The sequence below is a fragment of the Elephas maximus genome, chromosome 3 (assembly GCF_024166365.1).
Source record: "Elephas maximus indicus isolate mEleMax1 chromosome 3, mEleMax1 primary haplotype, whole genome shotgun sequence".
Classification (NCBI taxonomy): Eukaryota; Metazoa; Chordata; class Mammalia; order Proboscidea; family Elephantidae; genus Elephas; species Elephas maximus.
The window spans coordinates 57,464,458-57,488,189 of NC_064821.1; the positions used below are offsets into that span (position 1 = coordinate 57,464,458).

The 23,732-nt window shown below is 51.3% G+C and overlaps 1 protein-coding gene across 1 annotated transcript in view; it reads left to right on the top strand.

Annotated features, from left to right (window-relative positions):
• Positions 1-6,371: 6,371 nt before the first annotated feature.
• Positions 6,372-23,732, top strand: part of IGSF21 (immunoglobin superfamily member 21) — a 363,130-nt gene continuing 345,769 nt past the window's right edge. Inside the window, exon 1 of the mRNA XM_049878086.1 lies at positions 6,372-6,452. Within this exon, the coding sequence (XP_049734043.1) occupies positions 6,383-6,452 (70 nt within the window). The 5' untranslated portion in view covers positions 6,372-6,382. The remainder of the gene's footprint in view (positions 6,453-23,732) is intronic.

The window sequence follows — 23,732 nt, forward strand, 5'->3', positions numbered from 1 at the left end:
CACCCACCATTCACCCATCCTTCCATCCATCCACCCATCTACCCACTCAATAACTATAACATCCATCTATCCATTCATTCATGCATCCAATCATTGTCTCACCCACCCATCCTTCAATCCATTCAATTTCCTTCCTTCCAACTACCCAACAGTTTTTTTTTTTTTCTTTCTTGAGCACTTACTATGTGCCAGGCACAGCTACTGTAGAAATGAATCATCTGTAGTCCCTACCCTCAAGTTGCTTACAGTCTCAAAGATGCATAAAGCCAATATTACTGGATCTACCTTGTTGTAGGGAAGCGGGGATATGCCTGACCCTGTGCAGGAGGAGACAAAGCTTCCAAAAGAGGTAGCTATCCACCTTTGCCTTAATGGATGTTGGTTGGAGAAGGTGAGAAGGGCACCCAGGCAGAAAGAACAACACGAGCAAAGTCAGAGAGGCCATAAAAGACTCTTATGTTTGAGGAACAGGGAATGACCCAGAGCATATGGTGTGTGAAAGAAGGGGGATGAAAGACAAAGCTAGAAGGCACATTAGAGTGACAGTCTTGTGGGGCCTGCTAAGGAGCAGGGGCCTCAGATAATAGGGAGCCCTGAAAGGATAAAGAGCCAAGGAGCAGAGGCCCAGACAGGGTTGGATCTATGTGGGGAAAATATCCCTTCAACTACAGAAGGGAGGATGGACTGGGAAGGGAGAGGCCAGAAGCAGAGAGACCGGTTAAGAGAAGCCACCTGGATTTAAATCCCAGCTTTGCCACTTATTGACTTTGTGACTTTAGGCAAGGGGCTTCTCCTCTCTGTGCCTTGGTTTCCTTGTCTATTGTATGGGGCTAAAAACAGAACCTATTTCACAGTTTACGGAAAGGATCCAATGAGTTAGCACAAGCAAAACACTTAGGACAGTGCCAGGCACGTAGTAAGTGTTCAATAAAAGCCAGCATTTCATGGTGGTGGTTGTCATTGTTATTTCAACGGTAATCTGGGAAGAGAACAGGAGGCTGAGCAGCGTCTTCCACTCTGTGATCTACAGAATTTTCATTCATGAGCTGTTAATAGGTGTTTATGGGAAAAGGGTTCTAAGGTCAAACATCTTTGGGCTTCAGCTAAATCAAACTAAAAAGCAAGTAAGCAATTGCAGGACTTCTCAGAGTCTTTCATACACTCATGTGAATTGTGAGTCTCCAAAAAGTGGGGAATGGCCTAGTGTGCAGCGTTTTCCCCAATCTATTTCACCACATGATGTAATTTCAAGGAATGTTCATTACAAACTTGAGAAACCAGTGGTCATAGGGACCCAGTTTGGGGAACGTTGGCCTCTACCTGCTTCTCTCTGCCCTACCTGATCCCCAGGCCTTCACTTCTGATTCCTGACTCCTTCGGATGGCTCCATCTCCTTTCTTTGGGCCTATGATGCTGAGACCCACTCAGCACCCCAAAGACTCTGAATCTCCATGGTAAGCCCACTGGGGTCCTCCTCTGGGAAGACATGGTGGAGCTGGAAAGTCCAGATGGGTCCATTCGGGACACAGTGTTGGACTTAATTCCAAGCGGCTGACTCTGAGTCACTGGTGTTAAGGTGTCACTTTCTGTTGGGTTTAATTTAAACAAACAATAAAACCCCAGTCCTGTCTGGGATGCAGCCTGGAGGATGTTTAATTCCCTGCATGAAAAGGCAGAGGGCAGGGTAGAAGGGAGCCAGAGGACTTGTGTGTGAGAGTGTGTGTGTGTGTGTGTGTGTGTGTGTGTAAGAGAGAAAGAGGGAGAGAGAGAGAAATATGTGGGTCTCTGGGGACAGAGCCCAGGGAAAGCCACACTTGATCCCCATCCCTAGAACCCAGCACTTCTCTACGTTGGCCACTTGGGCGGCTGGTTTCACTGCTCCGAGACTCAATTTCCCTACCTGTAAATTGGACATAAATAAAGCTTCTACAGAGGGCTCTTACGAGGATTAAATGAGACAAGAGAGAACATGCTGGGTTTGTGCAAGGTTTTTTTTTTTTTTCTAATCTCACTTGCCATTCAAATGCTGGCAACCAGGGTGCAGGGTATATGTGCCTGTGTGTGTGCATATGTGTGTGTGTATGTGTGCATGGTGTGTCTAGCTAGGGAGGGGGCTTAAGAGCTGTAGCTCAGGGCCAGACTTCCTCAGTTCAAATCTGGCTCTATTCCTAACTGTGATACTGGGCACATTGTTTAACCTCTCTGTGACTCAGTTTTCTCATTTCTAAAATAAGAATAATGATAGTATCCATCTCACATATTATTGTGAGGATTAAATGAGTTAATACACATGAAATGCTGAAACAGTGCCTGGCAGAAGATAAACACTTTTATAAATACTTAATAGTATTTTCAAACCCCACAAGGTGTCCTTCCCCAAACTAGTAGAGCCAATCCCCCAGGAAGCTAGTCTGGGTAAAGTAATAATCTACCTTATCCCCTCCCACTCCTGGAAATAAACCAGTAGTCACAAAGGGCCCTTTGACCTCTGGGGGTGTTCCCTGGGGTCGAGAGAGGAGAAATTTGCTTTGTGCTGTAGCGCCCTCTGTTGGGAGAGCCGAGCTAAGCACATGGACAGAGGGAGGCTGGGCAGACGGCCTCACAGGAGGATGCCCGGTGCCCAGGGCTCCGCTCAGCCTATGCCCAGCAAGACCCGCCGAGGAGGAGGCATGTCCCACCATGACTCACGGATTTGAAAGCTAGGACTGCAAAGTGGAGGCCATGCCGCTGGCGGCTGATCCATTAGGAGACAGGAGCTGAGGGATGTTAGGCAAATTAAAAGCCTGTGGCTGCCCTGAGTGACTTCTCTGCTAAGTCATGCTGTGCCCTCTGCTAACTGTGCCTCTCAGTGCTTTGGAGACTCTGTTCCCAGGGGCAAAATAAAAGTTCTGGAGGTGCGTTTTGTGAAACAGTGGCTGCAGGAGCAGGCTCCCCCCCCCCCCCTCCAGGAGAGGGTTGTGGAGGGAGCAGGCACAACCTTTTCTGGGAGGAACGGTTTTACTATTTACAATTACCATATGGTAATAAACGCGCCTGCGGCAGCCAAGCCCCTCTGGGGAAGCCCAGCTGTGCACCCGAGTGGTATTTTCTCTCAGTGGACCCTGTCAGACCACGTGATTCAGGAGCTACCGGTTCCCTGAGGAAGTTCACTACCACAGAATGCTTGCTAAAGCCCCTACTAAGTGTCAGCCTGGTGACAACAGAAAAGACGCAGAGTGAATAAGACAGAGTGCACTGCCCTCATCCATCCATCCAACAAATATTTATTGAGGGCCTACGATGTGCCAGACACCAGCTAGAAAGACCAGTCGTTACAATACAGGGTAATGTTAACAGAGTGTGGATAACTCAAAAGTTCTGGAGCTATCATTAAAGGCCTACTATGTTCAAGGATTGCTATGAGTCAGAATCGACTCCAGGGCACTGGGTTATGTTCAAGGATGGAAACTCTGTGGGACAGTTCTACCTTGTCCTATAGGGTCGCTATGAGTCGGAATCGACTCGATGGCACTGGGACTGGGTATGTTCAAGGAACTGGCTAGAAGACAAATAATTACAGTACACAGTGATGTTAACCAAGCTTGTGAATGATTCAGAAGACCTAGGGCTAAAATTGGGGGCCTATTATGTGCCAGCCATTGGCTAGAAGACCAATCATTATAGTTCAGGGTGATGATAACAGAGAATGTAGATGATTCAGAAGTCCTGGGGCTGGGAGGGCGTATCAACTGAGGTTTCTAATCCCCAGGCCCAATCCATGGCCCTAGAAAGCAATCCCCCCTTAGCCATCAGACCTTCTTTCCTCCCAGCACCTCCCCCCAGGATACCACTGACAACTGGCATAACAAAGACAATTCTCCAGCCCCTTCTGGCTGCTCCCCAGGGATCTCTCTCCCAGCTGGTATGGACCAGGGCTAGGAGAAAGCATCACCGTGGAGGGAGGGCCCTGGAATCCACCTGCTCCCTGGATCTCCTCTCCAAGAGCCAGGCTGCAGCGTGTGCAGCCAGGAAGCCTCGTTGATTCAGGGTTCACCTGATGAATTGTTACCCATCCACTTGCCTTGCCGCGCTCTGATTTGCAGTTTGGTCCACAGAGTAGGAACACCTGCACAGAGATGCATGGCATTTACCTGCAGAGCTCAGGTACACAGGAAGGACCTGAGATCCTCCCAGCTTGAGGTTGTTCCCCAGTCAGGGTGCCTGGTCCATGGAGGGCTTGGAACCTGGGATGGGTTTTCTATTCTGCTGGCTTTTGCCTGGGCCAGGAGTGGGGAGGGGAAAGAGCAGGGGCAAGGGCAGAAGGAGCTTGTCAGGGGCTGTGCCCCATGGCATGGCTGGGTCATTCCCAAAGTGGGGGAAGTGATCTCATACTGACCCTTAGCAACTTGGAGAAGGGGGCAGCCTGGGTGGGTGAGGGTGGGGAGGGAGCCAAGAACACTCAGTGGAAAGGAGAAGAAAGTGCCTGAGACTCCAGTGCTCAAGCCACATCAGCCCCATCAGCCTGGCAACCAATTAGTCTGATTCAAAAAAAAAAAAAAAAAAAAAAAACCATGTACGGACAAACTGTAATCAAACACCTATTTATAAGAGTTTATTATGATCATTATTATTATTTTACTGAGAGGATCATTCTAAAGCCTGTCAGGTGAAAACGTATGCTTTCAGATCTTCATAAATGCAAATCACTCCTTCCCCAACTCAGGGACTGGGAGGATGAGCTGCAGCCAGGCTGCCTTGGGAGGTGTCAATATGGTGAAGCTGAAGGGCAGATGGAGGAAGCAGCTTGCTGTCACGGAGCCTCTCTGCACAGGGCTCAATGAGGGTCAGCCCAGTAGTCACCCACTAGTCGCCCTGCTCCCTACACCCCCCTCACAGGGCTGCTGGAGAAGGCACTGGCCGTGCACCCATCACCCCTCTGGGAAACAGAGGCACGGCCTGACACAGCAACACCTGGACAGAGCTGGAGAGGCTAGGCATTCTCCCTGCTGGTGCCATGGAGACTGCACGGGATCAAGAGCCCAGAGCCCTGGGTCTGGAGCCCAGTTCTGCCCAGGCTGGGCTGATCTTTCAGGGCCTCGGCTTGCCAGTTTCCAGGGTCCCTGCCAGCAGAGAAATTTCATGCTCTTCACTTCCTGACCTAGCCTCACCCGGCTCACCCCAGGGCTAGAGTACCCCTCTCCTGCCCCACAGGGAACCTCAAGACACACAGGCAGGCCTCGTGAGACTCTGTGTGTGTGTGTGTGTGTGTGTGTGCTGGGGAGAGGATGATAAGAAGATACAAGCCCCAAACCCACACTTCTCAGGCATGGGGAGATACCTGACAGAAAGGTGAAAGCTTGGTCGTTAAGGGTGAAAACCACTGGTCCCTCTCCCCCTTCCTGACTGGCTGGAAGATTTTGGCTTTTCTCGGAAGAAAGGGCAGGACACACCCCATTTCTGAGGGTTCCTAGAGGAAGGGGCAGCCACAATTTGGAGAGTTTCAGAACACTGATGCCCCTAAACTCTCCCCCCCCCCCCCCCCCGCCCCATGAGGGCTTTAATAGGTGGCAAGGCCAGTCCTCCCGAGCCACACCCCGCGCCTGCCCTACGTCTGGAGGCTGGCAGCGCTCTCACAGAACCGAGGGGGGCTGGCTCACTCCTTCAGTCTGGGGATGGGGGGAGGTGTCCCAGGGATGGGGTTAGGTAGAGGGGGAGCGGGTTGAGTGTGGCTTCAGGAGGGGGTTGCTCAGTCAGCTGAGGGAGGGGTACAAAGGTAAGGACCGCAATCGAGTTGTGAGTGAGAGGCACCTGGGGGGCGAGGGCGGAGGGGAAGGGAAGACGGATGGGAGGGGTGAGCTCTCCTTCTCCCCCGCAATAAATCGGCTTAGCAGACGAGAGCCGAACAGCCCAGAAAGGATTAAAGAAAAGTCTGTATAATACAGCCGAGAGCGCGGCGAGGGGAGGGCGGGGAGGGCGGGGGGCGGGGAGAGGGGGAGGGACGGAGGGAGGGCGCGGGGAGGGGGCGCTCGAGCTGCCGGGAGAGGCAAGCTCTAGGCAGAGGGAGCGCGATTCTGCTCCAAACTCCAGCGCGGCCGCGGATCTGACTCCCGGCCGCCGTGGGCGCCGCGCGCAGCCGAGGAGCCGAGAGCGGCGGCGCGCCCTCAGGACGCCCAGAGCGCGAGGGTCGCGGCGCCTCGAGGAGCTTCGCGGAGCCCGAGCCGAGTCGAGCCCGGAGCCGCGGCCGCTGCAGCATGGGGGCGCCCCCGCGGCGCCCCGCGCTGCCCGCTACCGCCTCGGCCGGCGGCCGGAGGCAAGAACGCGCCTGAGCCCATGGCGAGGGGACCCGCCGCCGCTGCCTCCGCCACCGCCGCCGCCCCTCCGCTGCCGCCAGCTCCCGGGCACCATGCGAGCCGCCCCGAGCCTCCGCGGCTGTGTCTGCCTGCTGCTCGCCCTGATCCTAGACCTGGCGCGCGGTGAGTGTGCGGCGCCGGGGGGGGGTGGAGCCCGGGAGGGGGAAGCGCTCGGGCGCGGGCCGCCGGGTAGGGCTCGAGTCGGGGTCGCTTTGGAGCCGCGCGGGGCGTGGAGGGGCTCCGGGCCGGAGCAGCGCTCCTCTGGGGGGCTCTCTGGGGCTGGCTGGCTTGGCCAGGGAGGGAGGACGCCTCTTTTGGAGACAGCACGCGCGCGAAGGTCTGTGCCAGTGTGTGTGTGTGTGTCGCCCCAGCACTGTGTGTATGAGCGTGTGTCTTTGTTGCGTCTCTGTGAGGGTGTCCGGGCACCAGCTGTGTGTGAGAGGGTGCAGGAGTGTCCGTGTGTGTGTGGAGGTGTGGGAGTAAGTGTCTGGAGGAGTGTTTGAGTGTCTGTGTCAGTTGCACGGCTGCTGTGTTCGGGAAGGTGTGTGTGTGTGTGTGTGTGAGAAAGAGTGTGAGCGAGTGTTTGGGGGTGTGTGTGTCAGTTTCTCGGTAAGCGTGTGAAGTGTGTGAACTCGTGTCATTGTATGTGTGAGCATGTTAAGGGATGGGCGAGTATGTGAGGTGTGGCGTTTCACGCGTGTCCCCAAGTGTGCAGGTCTCTTTTGGGGGGTGTGACGGCAGATGACTGTATTTCTGTGGGGGTGGGGGGAACGTATGTGCATAAGAGGTGAGAATGTGACACTTGGGCCGGAGTGCGCACATCTGAGCTTGTGTAGGTGCAGGCGAGGGGGTTGTGTTGCTTCGTGTGCGTGCTGGGAGTGTGTGCTTATGATGGTGCGTGTGGTTCGTGTGTGGACGGCGGTACTGAGGAGTCGGGGGCTGAGGAGGTGTGAGCAGCTGTGTGTGTGTGTGTCCCGCACAGACTTGGTCCCAGGCTAGGCTGAGCCAGCTGGAAGGAGGTGGAAGCTGAGCGGGGTTCCCTGAGCGAGTGAGCCGTGGTTCCGCAGCTCCAGGGTTCAGGGCCGTCTTGGTGTCCCCCGCCCGGCGCCGCTGCCTAAAAACCCAGTGGCCTGCCTGGTGCATCTTAAATACTGCGGGGCGGAACCTGGGGACCCCCGTACCTTTCAGGCAGTGATTGAGGATCAGATGCTCCACTACAAGACCGGCGGGAGGGAGGCAGGTCAAGGAAGAGCCTAGGGCGCCAAGAGGAGAGGGTCCACGTCCTGGATTCCCCCCTAAGCCTAGTGCCAACCCTGCCCAAAGTCAGCCGGCTGGAGGCAGAACCCGGCTCCGCAGCAGAGGGGGAGAGGGAAGCTGGAGTGACAAAAAGTAGCCATTGTGACCAGTAGGGCCTCATCCCATAGCCCAAGTGGGTGATGGGGAGAGGGGGAGGTCAGCTCTGCCCTCTGCCAGAGGCCTTGTCTCATCGGGAAGCGCCTAACTAGGCTCTGAAAGTGCCTTCCAGGAAGGAGTGACCCCCTTCAATAACGATACCCGCTTCTACACCGAGGTCCTTGGAGAGTGCTGGGTCTGCCGGGAGAGAAGCTACAGAATTTAAGGCTGAGGGGTGGTCCTGCTGTGGGGGAGGGGCTGGTGTAACCCAGAAGAAACACAAGCCCTGTACTCTTTGTCCTCCTATCCTTGGAGCAAGAGACTTTCCAAAGTGGATCAAAATCTCCCCCCAACTTTGGGGTAAGGGCTCTCCCCTTCGAATTCCTCTTGAGGGATAGGGGATATGGAGGGAGAGCCCCGTTCCAGGGCTGCCAAGAGGGCACGGGGGTCTGTTGAAAGGCACTGGAGCCCTCCCTCACCTGAACACGGCAGGGAGCAGGGTTTGGGGGTTGGGGCAGGAAAGAAGCACCCACTTCCCTTCGAATGCGCAGAACAGGAACGCGGCAGGCAGGGGTGGGATCAGCAACTGACAGGAAGGGCTTTGGTGGTAAACTCCAGCTTTGTCAGCCCCCCCCCCCCCCCCCCCGCGAGCTCCCTCGGAACGGGCAAGCAGCTTTCTTCTGGCTCGGGGGCTGCGGAGAGCTGACCCGGCGTCCTGACGCCTCGGCTCCTTTCGCCGCCTCTGCAGGCTGCGGGAGGCGGGGGCGCAGGCGCCGGGGGCGAGCGCATCTGGACCCATGGAGGTGACGCGGCCTCGGAGCTCCGCGGCTCCGGGCGAAGGAAGCGCGCCTACCGCGATCGCAGAAGCGAAACTTCCTGCGCCTGGGAGCAGACGGGGGTCCTGGGCCAGAGAGCCCTCTCTTCTCCGCAGAGAAGACGCGAACAAACGGGGGTGGGATTCCCCCTTCCCTGTCCCAAGTCTGTGCCCACGGTGGGGAGGGGGAGTGGGAGAAGGATCTGAACCAGATGCAAAGGACCGGCTGTGCCGGAGGAGGGCGCATTTCCTGGAAGTGACCTAGGGCAGAGCACCTGGCAGTTGGCATTGCAGGGCCACCTGCCAGGAGCTGGCCTGGGAGCGCGGTGAGGATCGAGCCCAGGCAGGCGTTCAGAGATGTGCTGGCCCAGTGAGGGCGATGGCAGCCACTGCTGGAGGAGGGGACTGGACAGTTCGCCCTCACCTGTTCTGCCCCTTTGGGCCACAGAGAAAGGGGGCTCCACTTAGGAAAGGCGGGTCTGCGCTTTGGGAGGAGAAAGGAGTCCGCTGCACACGGGACTGGCTGGGCCGGAAGCGTCTGTCCCTGGCTCCCTATGCCCCAATGCCACGCTCGCCAGAAGATAAGCCCACACTCCTCGGGACTCTCAGGTCACCCAGGAGCGCATTTGCAACACCTCTGGCCCCTGTTAACCCGGCCTGGGCACTTCTAGAACCTGCGCTTGTACCTGTGCATGGGGGTGGAGGGGGCGGGGGGCAGGGAAGAGGGTGTTTGACTTGTCTCATTCGCCCCTCAGAGAACAGTGAATGGGCAGGCCCGGTTAGGAGCCAAAGGCACCAGCGGGGTCTCCGGGGTGGAGAGGCGCGGCCCTGCGGGTTCTCGCCCCGCAGCCAGTGTCAGCAGGTGTACCGGAGAGAGGGAAGCGCGGCTGGCTCAGCTGGGCCTAGGCAGCCGCAGCTCCTAGACTGCAGCGGCTGTATGCCCGCGAGCGGACGTGACCACGACTTCATGTATTTATCCCAGGGCCTCCCCTCCCACCTGGCCAGCTTTGGCGCTGGGCGGGGCGCGGCCCAGCAGCCCTCCTCCTCCAGCCCCAGGCAGAGGAATTCAGCGCAGGCGCCCAGCGGGGGTTGCTCTGCCGCTACTCCCCAGGCCACCACCCCCACCCCCGTCTGGCCCCGCCCCCAGCCATAGAGCACTCCTTTGCCACAGGAGACTATGGTCCAACAGGGAGTTAATATAGTTTTTTTTTTTGTTTGTTTTTAAAGAGCAGAGGCTGTTAGAGATGGAAGGGACCTCCGAGATTCTTTACTTCCGTGGTTCTGAAACTATTTTGTAACCAGGAAAACCCCTTGAGTGAGAACTGGTTAACAAAAACCCTCCTAAAATCCTGACGCCTTTGAACAAAATGATAGGCACAGAAGAACTGCCCTAATCAATGGAAGCGGGGGGGTGGGGGTTGAGGAGACCCCACATCGGTCGTTCCTTCCACACAGGTTTCCTTAAACAATCTTGAGATTACTATTGGCCTGATAGAGTAGCTGGGTTTTGTTTTTTCAATAGCTGTAATGACGTGCTTTAGCTGCAGTGTGCCGGGCCTGCTGTGTGCTAGCTGCTTCTCCCAGTCCGCATTCATCCAACACCCTCCCCCCATCCCAAGATGGATTTAAGATCCTCTTTTCACGTCACAGATGAGAGAAACCAAGACTTAGTTTTAAGAGTTGTTAATGACAGGACAGGCTCCTTCCAGCAGTGGCTGGTCCTGCCTTGAGGCTTCCTCTTTCCTTCCAGCGCTTGGTCTCTCAGGCTGGAGAAGCAGGGTGTGTGTGCAGAGGCAGAAGTGGTACCGTGATGCCTGAGGTGAGCCTGATACCCAGGCTTTTCAGACCACCACTCACAGACACACTTGCGCCTTACTATACTCTGTCAAGTTGGGCAAGACAGAGTTGCCACTTTACCGATGTGCTGGGGGCAGGAAGTGAAGGCGTTTCAGAGACTTGTTCAGGCTTCCAGTTTACAGCAGTCCCTGGCATCAAAGGCAGAGGCCGAACGAAGAGGAAGCTGGTTGGTTCTGTTAACTGGGTTTCCTAGGGTTCCTGTAGGTGTTTAAGCAGGGCAGTTGGCAGCCTGGCTTACCACCCTGCCTACCTCTGCCACATGCCCAGTCCCTTGAAATTCACTTATTCATGCATCTAATAAAAGTTTATTATTGAACCAGGTATGTGTCAGACACTGTGCTAAGCATTGAGAACATGGCCATGAACATGGTAGGGGAGTCCCTGCCCTTATGGTGCTTACAGCCTAATGGGAAACTGATTCTTCACTTGGAGGAGGGGGTCAGATCTACCACCCTAATTAAGCACTCACTGTGTGCCAAGCATTGCGCCATGTGCTTTATCATTCTTGTCTTGTTTAATCTTCACCACTACCCTGAGAAGTAAAATTAACCCTGTTTTGCAGATGAGGAAACAGACTCAGAGAGGTTAAGTGACTTTTTCAAGGCCACCCAGTCAGACAGTGGTAAGCAGGGACTTAAACACAGGGCTGCCTGACCTCCCAGCCTCTGCTCTTTCCCTCTGATCGGCTGTCTCCTGGTGAGAATGCACCTTGTTACTTCCTCAGCCCTAGCCACATGGAGGGTTGGTAGTATATCCAGTTCCCTGTCTGGATACTCTACTCTCTCCTAAGCCCTTATTGAGATAAAATCATCCAGTGTGTTCATCTGCAGAGATGGGAGAGGGGCATGTCCCTCAAAGCCATTGTCATCGTCAACAGAATGAATGGGCATCTGCTGTGGGCAGGACACATCTGAAAAGAGAAAGACATATGACAGTGACCCTCAAGGAACTTCCAAAAGGGTGAGAGGTAGGGTGTGTTCCTGGAAAAAAAAAAACCGACAATCCAGGTGGAAATTTGTTGATACCTGCTAGATGCCAGCTGAATTGATAGCCCCTCCAGGAAGTTCTTGGGGAAGAATGATTACATGGGCTATTAAGGGAATGCTTCAGAGAAGAGGGAGAACTTGAGCTAGACCTTGAAGCAAAGGAAGGATATTAATAAGTCCTGGAGGCAGAGGACTATGCATGGGGGGATCAGCCGAACTCAAATGGTGTCTCCCTAGAGTCTTGATGAGGACTGGGAGAAAGAACAGTGATATTACTGAGAGCCACTGTTTATTGCACACCTATAAGATGCTCTTTATACATCAAATGTTCTCAACAACCTATTTCTTTGTAGGATTTATAGGGTCCTTCTTTTCTTTTTTTAAAATAATGAATGAAGTCCAGGATCTGGTAAATGGAAGAGCTGGGAGTTTCAAACCCAGGTCTGAATCAACCCAGTGACACTTGCCACTCCCAGAGGAGAGGAGAAACTTTTTTTTTTTAATCATGGGAAGGGGGAATGCAGTAGCCTTTACCACTTTTGAGAGCCTCCCATTTTAAATGATAAATGTCACATGATCTCATTCCCCAAGAGGATAGCATTCCTGGGAAGGAACCAGGGTGGTGAGATCCTGGAACCTACCATTACATGATGAGTGGGGTCCAGTAGCAGAGGAGAGCCATGTTCACCAAAACCTACTGGCCATGATTCCACGGATGAGCAAATTAATGCTTCGTCTACAGAGCTGGAGGTGTAAGGAGGAGCAACCCAAAAGAGAGGAGGGACAGGCCATGAAGTGTCTTTCTGAGACTCAGATTTCAACCCCCTGGAAAAGGAACCTGGTGTTTGGCTTGTCCATTATCCATCCCTTCATCTCCTAGCAACACATCAGATTTGCTCTGGGGAGTTATGCCCACCCCTCAATTGCATGCTATCTTGGTGGGTGGGACTGTCAGATAAAAAAAAAAAAAAAAAGGCCACCCCCAAAATGGGCCAGTCAGACACTCTCTCTCTGGAATCTGAGATTATGCAAAGTGTCATGAAGACAGACAACCCCTAGAAAGTCCCTATGCCAGTGGAAGAAATTATTTAGATGGTTTCCCAAGGCTGATCATAGACCTGCCTTCCGGGGTGTTGGGAGGGTGGAATGAACTGTTGGAAGTAAAGCTCTTAGCACTGTCCCGGGCGCTCTTGGGACTGTTTCTAGCATTAATCACGGTTCTGCCAAAGCTGTTCCATCATGATTCTTCTTGATCCCTGATGTTTCATCTTGTACTTGCATTCCACAAACTCCCTCATGACATCCACATCTGTTACTTTTTTGGCATTCAGAGTCAATTTCTGTTGCTTGCAAACAAAGAACTCCACTTGATACCCTCCCTGGGTGTAATGATCCGTGGGAGATAGAAGCTTCAGGGTTGCTGGCTAGCCCTCACCCAGAGGATCATTCATGGCTGGCTGGCTGAAGGTGACCGTCCCAATGCCTGCGCCCTGCCTTTTCCTGGAGGCCTGAGGCATTAGCACCCACCCCCTTATTTGAGTGCAGTTCCAGACCCGAGTGATTTCCTGTCAGTGAAACTCTTACTGTGAATCCCCCAGCCCCCACCCAACTAGATTGGATGCTTCACGAAGGCAGGGACCATGCCTGGTTCTGCTCATTGTTGAATCATCCCCCTCCCCCAACCTGGAACATATAGTAGGTGCTCAATAAAGGTTGGTTGTTCGGATGAGTAAACCACCTCTCGCTGTTAAGACACGTGCATCCTGGTTTAGAAGAGGGCTGGATATGTGGCTTTTTATTTCTACTGAAAAGTTTATGAAAAGGCTACAGCATGTGGAAATTGGGCTGAATTTGCAGGTGAACTTCCTGACTTCAAAGATGTCTGCTCCTGGAACTATAGTCTGTGCTTTCTGTAGACTCTCAGAGAATCAAGATGGCTGGGAACTCTGACTCTACACAGCCTAACTGTCTACCTGTTGATAAGCACTTGACAATTGAAAGAATGCTTCCACATCCATAATTCCAGTTAGTCCTTACAGCAGACATGAAGGCAGCTACTTTTGTGGCCATTTAAAAGATGAGGGAAACTTAGGCTCAGGGAGATGAAATGATGGTGGTGGTGACAAATGGCCGGATTGGAACACAAGACTTGTGAATGCAAGCCAAGGCTTCCTTCTCTACCCTTCCACTCCTAGTCCACTTCATGGCTTCATTCAGCCCACAGGGTCTGTGGTGACAACTGGGGACCAGGAATGAGACAGGCCACTCCCCCCCCCCACATGAGCTCATAGGCCAGTGAACTTCCATCAGTAAGCATGCACTGTGAACTGAGTGCTATTGGAGACCTCCTCCATCCTCCACCACTGCCCAGGTAGGGGTTACAATCTCCATTGCACAGGTAAGAACAATGATGTGCCCACAGTCCCACTGCTTGGAGACTCCAAAGCCCGCCGTCTCTCTTGGCCCTGTAGACTTGGCCTGCTCAGAGGTTCTGGCCTCAGCCTCATGGTCCCCTGCCTCCTCCCCCACTTCCGCCCTTTCTTGGCTCAGAGAGCAGACATCTGCCCTTGGCTAGCACAGCGCCTGTCCCTGTCAGCCTCCCTCCAAGTCTCTGCTCGCCCACTTCCTCCTTCTCTATGACTCCCCGCTATGACCCAGGTGTCGTCCCCCCCACCTCGAGAGTACTGGCAGCAGCTCTTTGGGAGAAAACTCTGTTAACTCTCTTCTCAGGCCTGAGATGATGTAGGTCGGTCTCCCTACTAAACAGAGAGGTCTTAAGGGCAGGTAGGTATTCCTGCACCCTGGCCCTGGCCCCGGGTCTGACTCTGAGCAGGCCCTCAGGATGTTTGTTGAATGAATGGATGATGTCTCCCCTGAGCCTGAGGTTTGGTCCAGACACCAAGCTTGTTTCCTGGCCCTGCTCAGTCCCCTCTGGAAATTCTCCTGGTGTGAGAATCTGTCCATGGTCCAGCTCTGCCCATCATCATTTGCACCAGTGTCACAGCTGGTGTCTAGGGGATGAGCCAAGAGTGGGAAGAGATGGGAAGACCAAGGGGCTTCCTGTTCCCCCTGGGTTCTCCTGGGGAGGGGGCTGTTCTTGACTGGTGATGGGGCGGGGGGCGGGGGGCTTGGATATGGAAGGAAAAAAGGAAAATAACACCCATTGAGCAGCTACTATGTGCCAAGCCCTGTGCCAGTCACATTCACACGCACCGTCATATTAAATCCTTCTAGAAACCCCTACTTGGGAGGTATTATTCTCCCCATTTTACAGATGCAGTAACAAAACTTAGAGAGGTTGTGTGATTTTCCTAAGATCATACGGCTAGTGAGGGGCAGAGTTGGATTGACACCCAGACTCAACTTTGCACATCTCTTTCCAACCCTGAGTTCATCATGTTGGCAGCTTGAAAATGACCATAGTGGGAGGTTCACCATGGAGTTCAGCCCACATTAAAAATCGGGGCTCCTCACACTACCTTTGCCACCTCCACCTGATTGTTAAACACTTAGCAACGCAGCAGCAGGTATGCCCATCCTTCCTCAGGGTGTAGCGGGGTAACTCCTGCTTTGGTTTCCATCTATCCTGGGTTCAAATCCCAGCTTGGCTATTTCCCGGCAGAGTATACTTGGACAAGACACTATGTCTCTAAGCTTTAGTGTACCCATCTTTTGAAAATGGAAGATGTTGTGGGGATTAAATGAGCGAATATGTGAAAGAACCTAGCACCTAATTGGCCCTTGGTAATCATCGCCTCCCTTCCTTCTGACCCCCAGCTGGCTGTGGAGTCCCTCAGAAAGGCTTAGAGAGCCCAACCCTTTCTTCTCCCTCCCCTGGAGACTGATGTTGGAGCCAAGTCAATGGATCCAGTCACTTCCCATTAATTGACCAGCAGTCCCAGGCTTAATCCTGGCCTGGGAGAGACCTCCCTCAGGGAGTCTCAGGTTTCCCTGGCAGCCCCACATGGCTTGAACTCATTAGAGAACAATAAAAGTTCATGTAAAATCAAATGACAAATACAGAAGTACAGCAATCAAACCCTTAGGGATAAAAGGGATGGTCCAGGAAGTCTCTGATGGGTGGCAATGATCTTGACAGGTAAGATGGGGTTCCAGGCAGGGAAACAGCATGTGCAAAGACTTGCAGGAAGGAACCAATGCTGTCTGGGTATGTGGGAGGTGGGAGGCAGTGGGGCAGCAGACCTCACTTGAGTGCAAGGTCCTCAGTGAGAAGCTTGGAATGAGGTTAGAGGAGTTGGCGGAGACCTGTATGCCAGGGCGAAGGGTCTGGATTTGAGCCCGTGGGCTATGGGGAGCAGTTGAAGAAAGAAGATGAAGCTCCCAGAGCAGTGCTCTAGGAAGATTAATTTGGCTTTTCTGGGCCACCTGAAGCTAGAGACTCTTTGGAACCTCCATTGGGTTATAAATGGCTGCTCCGGGGCGCCCAAAGAGGCAATAACTTCAAGGAAGAAATGCTGTCATTTGGAGGCTGTCCACCTCTCCCAGAGTGTCTAGACCCAGCAAGGAAGGAAAACCAGGTCCCTGTCTAGGCTCTGCCAGGATGGCACGGCCAGAGATAGGGCTGCCCTAGTCTAAGCATGTACCTTGGGCCTGGACCAAGAGTGATGGGAGTTGGGGCCTGTGGGGCAGAAGCTTCTGGACCCCCAGATGGTATGGGCTTTGGAGTCAGTCTTGTGTTCAGATCCTGTCTGTCTGCACCCCTCATCCAATGTGTGAGCTCAGGCAGCACTTTGTTGCTCTCAGCCTTGATTTCTCCAACCGAACGTGCAGTCCGCCATGGTGGTCTTGCAAGGTGCGGGTTGTTGGAAAGGACAAGTCACATCACATGTGAAGTCCACATGTACAGTGTCCAGCACAGGGTGGGTGTTCAAAAAGTGGTTGCTATGGTTACAGTGATGTTTGGCTCCCCAGCATGTGGTCGAACCACCCCAAGTTTGAAGGGGAAGAGGTATCCACAACCCCAAGGCCCTGAAGGAGGGGTGCATTGCAAGTTTGTCCATGTGAAATACTAACCAAGCCTTCAGGTTTGGAATCACAGAACATCAGAGCTGAGAAATTGTCTGCACCACCTCCTGCGTCCCATTTTAGAGCTGAGAAATTGTCTGCACCACCTCCTGCGTCCCATTTTAAAGCTGAGAAAACTGAGGCCAGAGGCAGGTATGGCTCACCCTTTGATGCACATGCTTGTGCCTAATGCAGATCTTCCCCTTAGAAGTCCTGAGGATCCTGCAAGTCAGGCATGGAGGAACATCGGCGACTCCTGGAATTGGGTGGGGATCTTGGCAGTGCTCCAATGGGGAGCATCTCCCAGCCTCATAAATCATAGGAGCAGTTTGGGAGTCACCAGGGAGAGAAGCAGCTGAGCCATTGGGCTTTTTTGTTCCTTTGCCAAGTCGTTCCCTTTGCCCTTTTGTTTCTCTTTCTGCAGAGGCACTAGGGCTGCTCGGGTGGGGTTGTTTGTCACCAATCCTTGGAGCCTCCATAATCTCCCCAGCACCATCTCTTCCTCCCCTCTCCCTCACAATCCCCAGAGGAAGGCGTCCATCAAGGCTGCCCTGGCACTGTCCTGGGGTAGGCGGGGGGGGGGGGCACCCAGGGACTCAAGGGCACTAGCAGGGTGAATACAGCCTGGGGGGCAGCCAGAGGGTGGGTGGCATCAGCTCCTTGAGCGGGTGTTCTCTGCCTGCCTGCAGGTTTTTGTCAAGTGGGTATTCAGGCTATATAATAGCCAAAAGCCAGGTGCCTGGTTCCACAGAAGCAGGTGATGAGTTGCTAATTGTCATGGGCACCAGGCAGGGGCGAAGAGGGTGGAGGGGGGCAGCAAAGTCAGCCACATTACAAAGACTTCTTTGTGAGCTTTTGCAGCAGAGAAGTGGGCAGAGCTCAGCTTGGAGGGAAAGAGGCAACTCATAGGAAGGCGAATTCCTAGGGCCTGGCGCCTGACTTAGGAGCTTGGGAGTGAGGGGAAAGGCAAGTGAAAGCAGGGAGGAAGGGAATCCCTGGGTAGTGCAAATGTTTAAGCGCTTGGCTACTAACCAAAAAGTTGACAGTTTGAACCCACCCATAGGTACCTTGTAAGAAAGGATTGGTGATTTGCTTCCGAAAGTTTACAGCTTTGAAAAGCATATGGAGCGAAGTCTGCTCTGACACACATGGGGTCACCATGAATTGGAGTCGACTTGATGGCTGGCAATTGGTTTGACTTGATTTTACTGGTGATAGAGTTAGGCACTGGCTTCTGGGACGGTTTGAATTACAGAGAGAGCAGTTCCTTGCTTGAGGAGCCAGTATCATTTGTTTGCTCATTCATTCATTCACTTGTTTATTCACGTAGCAATTCTCTATTGAGTGCTTCCTGGGGAGCAGGTGCTGTGCTAGGTTCTAGAAATCCAGGGGAGAAGGAATAGGCAAGCCTTTGCCCTCGTGGAATTTACGATCCAGTAGCCACGAGCCCTGTGTGACTCTTGACATTAAAATTAAAACAAAAATTTCTCAGCTTTTATTTAACTGAATTCAACAAAACTCCTGTTCCCAGTCACACTAGCTACGTATCATGTGCTCAGGGGCCACGCTTGGCTCAACAGCTACCATATTGGGCCACACAGATAGAGCACGTTTCCATCATTGCAGAGTGGTCCATTGGACAGTGCGGGTCTGGGACAGTGTTTCCCAAAGTGTGAGGTTGGTGGCACCCAAGATGTCTTCAGGCAGGGAGTGTCCATCGACGTTAAATATCACGGAATCACACAGAGGGAGACTCTTCCCTTTTCTTACTGGGTCCTCTGGCTGTGCCAAGAAGTCCCCAGGCTGACATTATTGCATCTTTAATGTCTCCTCTTAAAAAAAAGTTGCCATTGAGTCGATTCTGTTTCATGGTAACCGCATGTATGTCAGAGTAGGACTGTGCTCCATGGAGTTTTCATGGCTAATTTTTCAGAAGTAGATCACCAGGAGTTGGGGCCAAGATGGTGGAGTAGTCAGATGCTTCCTGTGGTCCCCCTTACAACAAAGACCCCCCCCAAAACTAAGTTTGAACGGATTATATATGACAATCTAGGAGCCCTGAACATCAAGGGCAAAGTTGAGGAATCAGACTGAACGCCAGGCGGGAGGGAGAGATGGTTAAGAAGCAGTGAGGAGTTGCCAGACTGACCTGACTGGCACCAGCAAGCTGCAGGCTGGATCTGCTGGCGTGTGCGGTGAGGCAGGCAGTGGCACTCAGAAGTAGATCACCAAGCCTTCTCCTTGGTGCCTCTGGGTGAACTTGAACCTCTAGCCTTTCAGTTAGCAACCAAGTTTGCACTATCCAGGGACTCCAAAGCCCATGCTAGCACTTGTAATCTCTCTTTGAACAAAAAGATAATAAATAGGCCTGGGACAATGAGGCTTCAGCGGGCCAGAGGGAGCAAGACTTTGAATCACAGAGTTTTGTCTCCATTGTAACTATTTTCAGTCACCCTCTGTTTAAGGCAAGTGATACTGGTTTGCCATTTAGGGTGGCAATTTAAATCCTCTCTCTCTTTTATTTTTAAATGGCTTTATTTAAGTAAAAAATGAGTCAAGTTAAAGAAAAATGTTAAGTACATGGTAGAACAGGTGGCGCGAGGATACGGCCAACCTCTGAGGTGGTGGGTGCGAATGCCTGCGGTTGAGAAGCCCAGGTTCAGATGAAACGATTCCTGGGTTTGGATGCCAGGGTGTGAGTTTCAGCACCATCATTTCTTAGGTCTGACTTTTGGATAGGTGACTTCGCCACATCATCAGTCAGGGTCCCAGCAGGAAACGACAAGCTCTATCTTGGGAGTTTGAGGAGGGTTCATTAAAGGGAATATTTACGTAGTCACCAGTTGTCTTGCTGTGGCTTGTGTGTTGCTATAATGCTGAAAGCTATGTCACTGATATTTCAAATACCAGCAGGGCCACACATGGTGGACAGGTTTCAGCGGAGCTTCCAGACTAAGACAGACTAGGAAGAAAGACGTGGTGATCTGCTTCTGAAAAATCAGCCAGTGAAAACCCTATGAGTCACAGCAGTTTGATCTGCAATTGATAATGAGGTTGGTGCAGAACTGGGCAACATTTTGTTCTGTTGTACCTTTGGGTCGTCATGAGCAGGAGGAGCCCACTACATGGCAACTAATGACATTTACATAGGGTTTAGGGAAGGCAAGGAGCCCTGGTGGTGCAGTGGTTAAGTGCTTGGCTGTTAACCGAAAGATCAGTGGTTTGAACCCACCAGCTGCTTTGTAGGAGAAAGATGTGGCGGTCTTCTTCTGTAAAGATTATAGCCTTGAAAACCCCATGGGACAGTTCTAATCTGTCCTATAGGGTCACTATGAGTTGGAATCGACTTGACAGCAGTGGGTTTTGGGTTAGGGAAGGCAACAAGGGATGCTGCAGCTCCTTGGGACTAGGAACAGTGGGGAGTTGTTACTACCTGTAGACTGAAAGAGGAAGGGCAAGGAGCCGTTGATGGGCCCGGAAGGGGGGCTGTGCAAAGAGGACTACCTGACCTGGCCTTGGGTAGAGGGATGTAGCCAAATCTTGAGGACCTGGCAGGAAGGGGAATGGAGGGAGAAATATCCTAACCTCACCCTCCTTCTGCATTTAGGTCTCCTATTAGTGTTTCCCAACTGGAAACCCATATAGGTGAGCCTCCCAGAGCAGGAGGAGAAGGGAGGAATGTGATCTGGGCTGCAAACAGCAGAGATTCAGCACAATCCTGCCAAAACTCAGCTTCACAACTTATAAAATGGGGATCGTGCTTTGTACCTGAAGAGTTTCTGTGATGATGAAGTGAGACAATGTGTGAAAAGTTCCTGGCATGTAGGTGGTGCTAATAATTGGTAGCTATTTTTTTTTTATTTATAATAAGGAAGAAAGGTCTGGCCATCTGCTTCTGAAAATTAGCCAAAGAAAAGTGTATGCATGACAACAGTCCAACCCACAACTAATCAGGGGGATGGCGCAGGATTGGGTAGCTTTTCATTCCATTGTGCACAGGGTCACCATGAGTTGGGGGCCAACTCAATGGCAGCTAACGACAATATTTATAATAATAATAGTCATAAAATATCTATTCTTATGCCCAATCCTGTGCTGTTGCTGTTAGGTGCTGTCGAGTTGGTTCTAACTCATAGTGGCCCTATTTACCACAGAATGAAACACTGCCCAGTCCTTCGCCGTGCTCACAATCGTTTTTATACTTGAGCCCATTGTTGCAGTGTCAATCCATCTTGTTGAGGGTCTTCCTCTTTTTTTGCTGATCCTGTACTTTACCAAACCTAGCATGATGTCCTTCTCCAGGGACTGATCCCTTCTGACAACACATCCAAACTATGTAAGACACAGTCTCGCCATCCAGCTTCTAAGGAACATTCTGGTTGCACTTCTTCCAAGACGGATTTGTTCGTTCTTTTGGCAGTCCATGGTATATTCAATGTTCTTCGCCAACACCACAATTCAAAGGCGTCAATTCTTCTTTGGTCTTCCTTATTCATTGTCCAGCTTTCGCATGCATATGGTGCGATTGAAACTACCATGGCTTGGGTCAGTCTCACCTTAGTCTCCAGGGTGACATCTTTGCTTTTCAACACTTTAAAGAGGTCTTTTGCAGCAGATTTGCCAATTGCAATGTGTGTTTTGATTTCTTGACTGCTGCTTGCATGTGAGGTTAATGATATTGTTCAATAATTTTCACATTCAGTTGGATCACCTTTCTTGGGAATAGGCATAAATATGGATCTCTTCCAGTCAGTTGGCCAGGTAGCTGTCTTCCAAATTTCTTGGCATAGATAAATGAGCACTTCCAGCGCTGCATCCATTTGTTGAAACACCTCGCTTGATATTCCATCAATTCCTGGAGCCTTGTTTTCTGCCAGTGCTTCAGTGCATCTCAGACTTCTTCCTTCAGTATCATCGGTTCCTGATCATATTCTACCTCTTGAAATGGTTGAACATCAACCAATTCTTTTTGGTATAATGGCTCTGTGTATTCCTTCCACCTCCTTTTGATGCTTCCTGCGTCCTTTAATATTTTCCCCATAGAGTCCTTCCCTGTTGCAACTAGAGGCTTGATTTTTTTTCTTCAGTTCTTTCAGCTTGAGAAATGCTGAGTGTGTTCTTCCCTTTTGGTTTTCTATCTCTAGCTCTTCACACATGTCATTATAATACTTTACTGTGTCTTCTCGAGCCAACCTTTGAAATCTACTTCATCAGTCCTTCCTTTGCTTTAGCTGCTTGTCATTCAAGAGCAAGTTTCAGAGTCTCTTCTGACATCTGTTTTGGTCTTTTCTTTCTTTCCTGTCTTTTTAATGACCTCTTGCTTTCTTCATGTATTATGTCCTTGATGCCATTCCACAACTTGTCTGGTCTTCAGTCGTTAATGTTCAACACATCAAATCTATTCTTGAGGTGGTCTCGAAGTTCAGGTGGGATATTCTCAAGGTTGTACTTTGGCTCTTGTGGACTTGTTCTAATTTTCTTCCATTTCAACTTGAACTTGCATATGAGTAATTGATGGTCTGTTTCACAATTGGCCCCTGGTCTTGTTCTGACTGATGATATTGAGTTTTTCTGTCGTCTCTTTCCACAAATGGAGTTGATTTGATTGCTGTGTACTCCATCTGGTGAGGTCTATGTGTATAATCACTGTTTACATTGGTGAAAAATGATATTTGCAATGAAGAAGTTGTTGATCTTGCAAAATTCTATCATGTGATCTCCGGCATCATTCCTATCACCAAGGCCAAACTACCAATCCTTCTTCTTTGTTTCCAACTTTCACATTCCAATCACCGGTAATTATCAGTGCATCCCGATTGCATGTTCCATCAATTTCAGACTGTAGAAGCTGGTAAAAATCTCCAGTTTCTTCATATTTGGCTTTAGTGGTTGGTGTATAAATTTGAATAACTGGTTTTTCTTGTAGGCTTATAGATGTTATTCTATCACTGACAGTATTATACTTCAGGGTAGATCTTGAAATGTTCTTTTTGACGATGAATGCAATGCCATTCCTCTTGAAGTTTTCATTCCTGGCATAGTAGACCATATGATTGTCCGATTCAAAATGGCCAATATGAGTCCATTTCAGCTCATTAATGCCTAGGATATCGATGTTTATGTGCTCTATCATTTCTGACATTTTCCAATTTTCCTGGATTCATACTTCGTACATTTCACATTCCGATTATTAATGGAAGTTTGCAGCTGTTTCTCCTCATTTTGAGTCGTGCCACATCAGCAAGTGAAGGTTCTGAAAGTTTCACTCCATCCACGTCGTTAAGGCTGACTCTACTTTGAGGAGGCAACTCTTCCCTGGTCGTATTTTGAGTGCCTTCCAACCTGGGTGGCTCATCTTCCAGCACTATATCAGACAATGTTCTGCTGCTATTCATAAGGCTTTCACTGGCTAATTCTTTTCCAAAGTAGACTGCCAGGCCTTTCTTCCTAGTCTGTCTTAGTCTGGAAGCTCGGCTGAAACCTCTCTGCCATGGGTGACCCTACTGGTATCTGAATACCAGAGGCATAGCTTTCAGCATCACAGCAATACACAAGCCCCCACAGTACGACAGACTGACAGACACATGGGAGAAACCTTTGCTAGATGCTAGATTTTGTTGAGCCAAGAAGTAGCTTGATAAGCATGGAGATTTAGGAAGGTGGACCTGGCTTTTCAGGGGGCATATAAATTTGGAGAGGCAGACAACTCTGGAGGGACATTACAGTTGTGCAAAGGGGAGATGCCTGCACTCTCCACTGGCTGGTATTGACCTTTGGGATGTGTCAGGCCTACTCCAGACTCATCAGCGTCCTTGTGCCTTCCCTGTTCTGTGGGCCATCTCACTGACTGATGACTTCACCCCAGGACACACCAATTCATCGATCCCCAGTCTATTTTCCAACCTATTTCCCACAGAGATGTTCTTTCTCCTTAGATCCATTCAGGTCATCCTTCCTCCCATCCCCACTGGCTCTGGCCATGTGCAGTCTGGTCCGCATCAGTTATGAATGGGCTCAAAGCCCTCTCCTTCCAAATGAAAGCAGGTACTCCCCAAGCCTCAGCTACTCCTACCAGAGGCTGCTTCCACCCTTGCAGATGGGGGAGAAGGGAGGAAAACATTGAATAAGTTGGCACTTTGGACCACCAGATCTTCGTCTCTCACCTAAAAGTTGAAAGTGCCATTGCAACTTTTAGAGGGGTCTTCTTAATGGGGAGTAGCTGGCATTCTGGAAGTAGCTAGCTTCTAAATGGAGATCAATATTCCCTGGGGAAACTTCCACCAACAGCCCCTTCAGCTCTCAGCTTCTGAGTTGGCTGAGGTGACATTC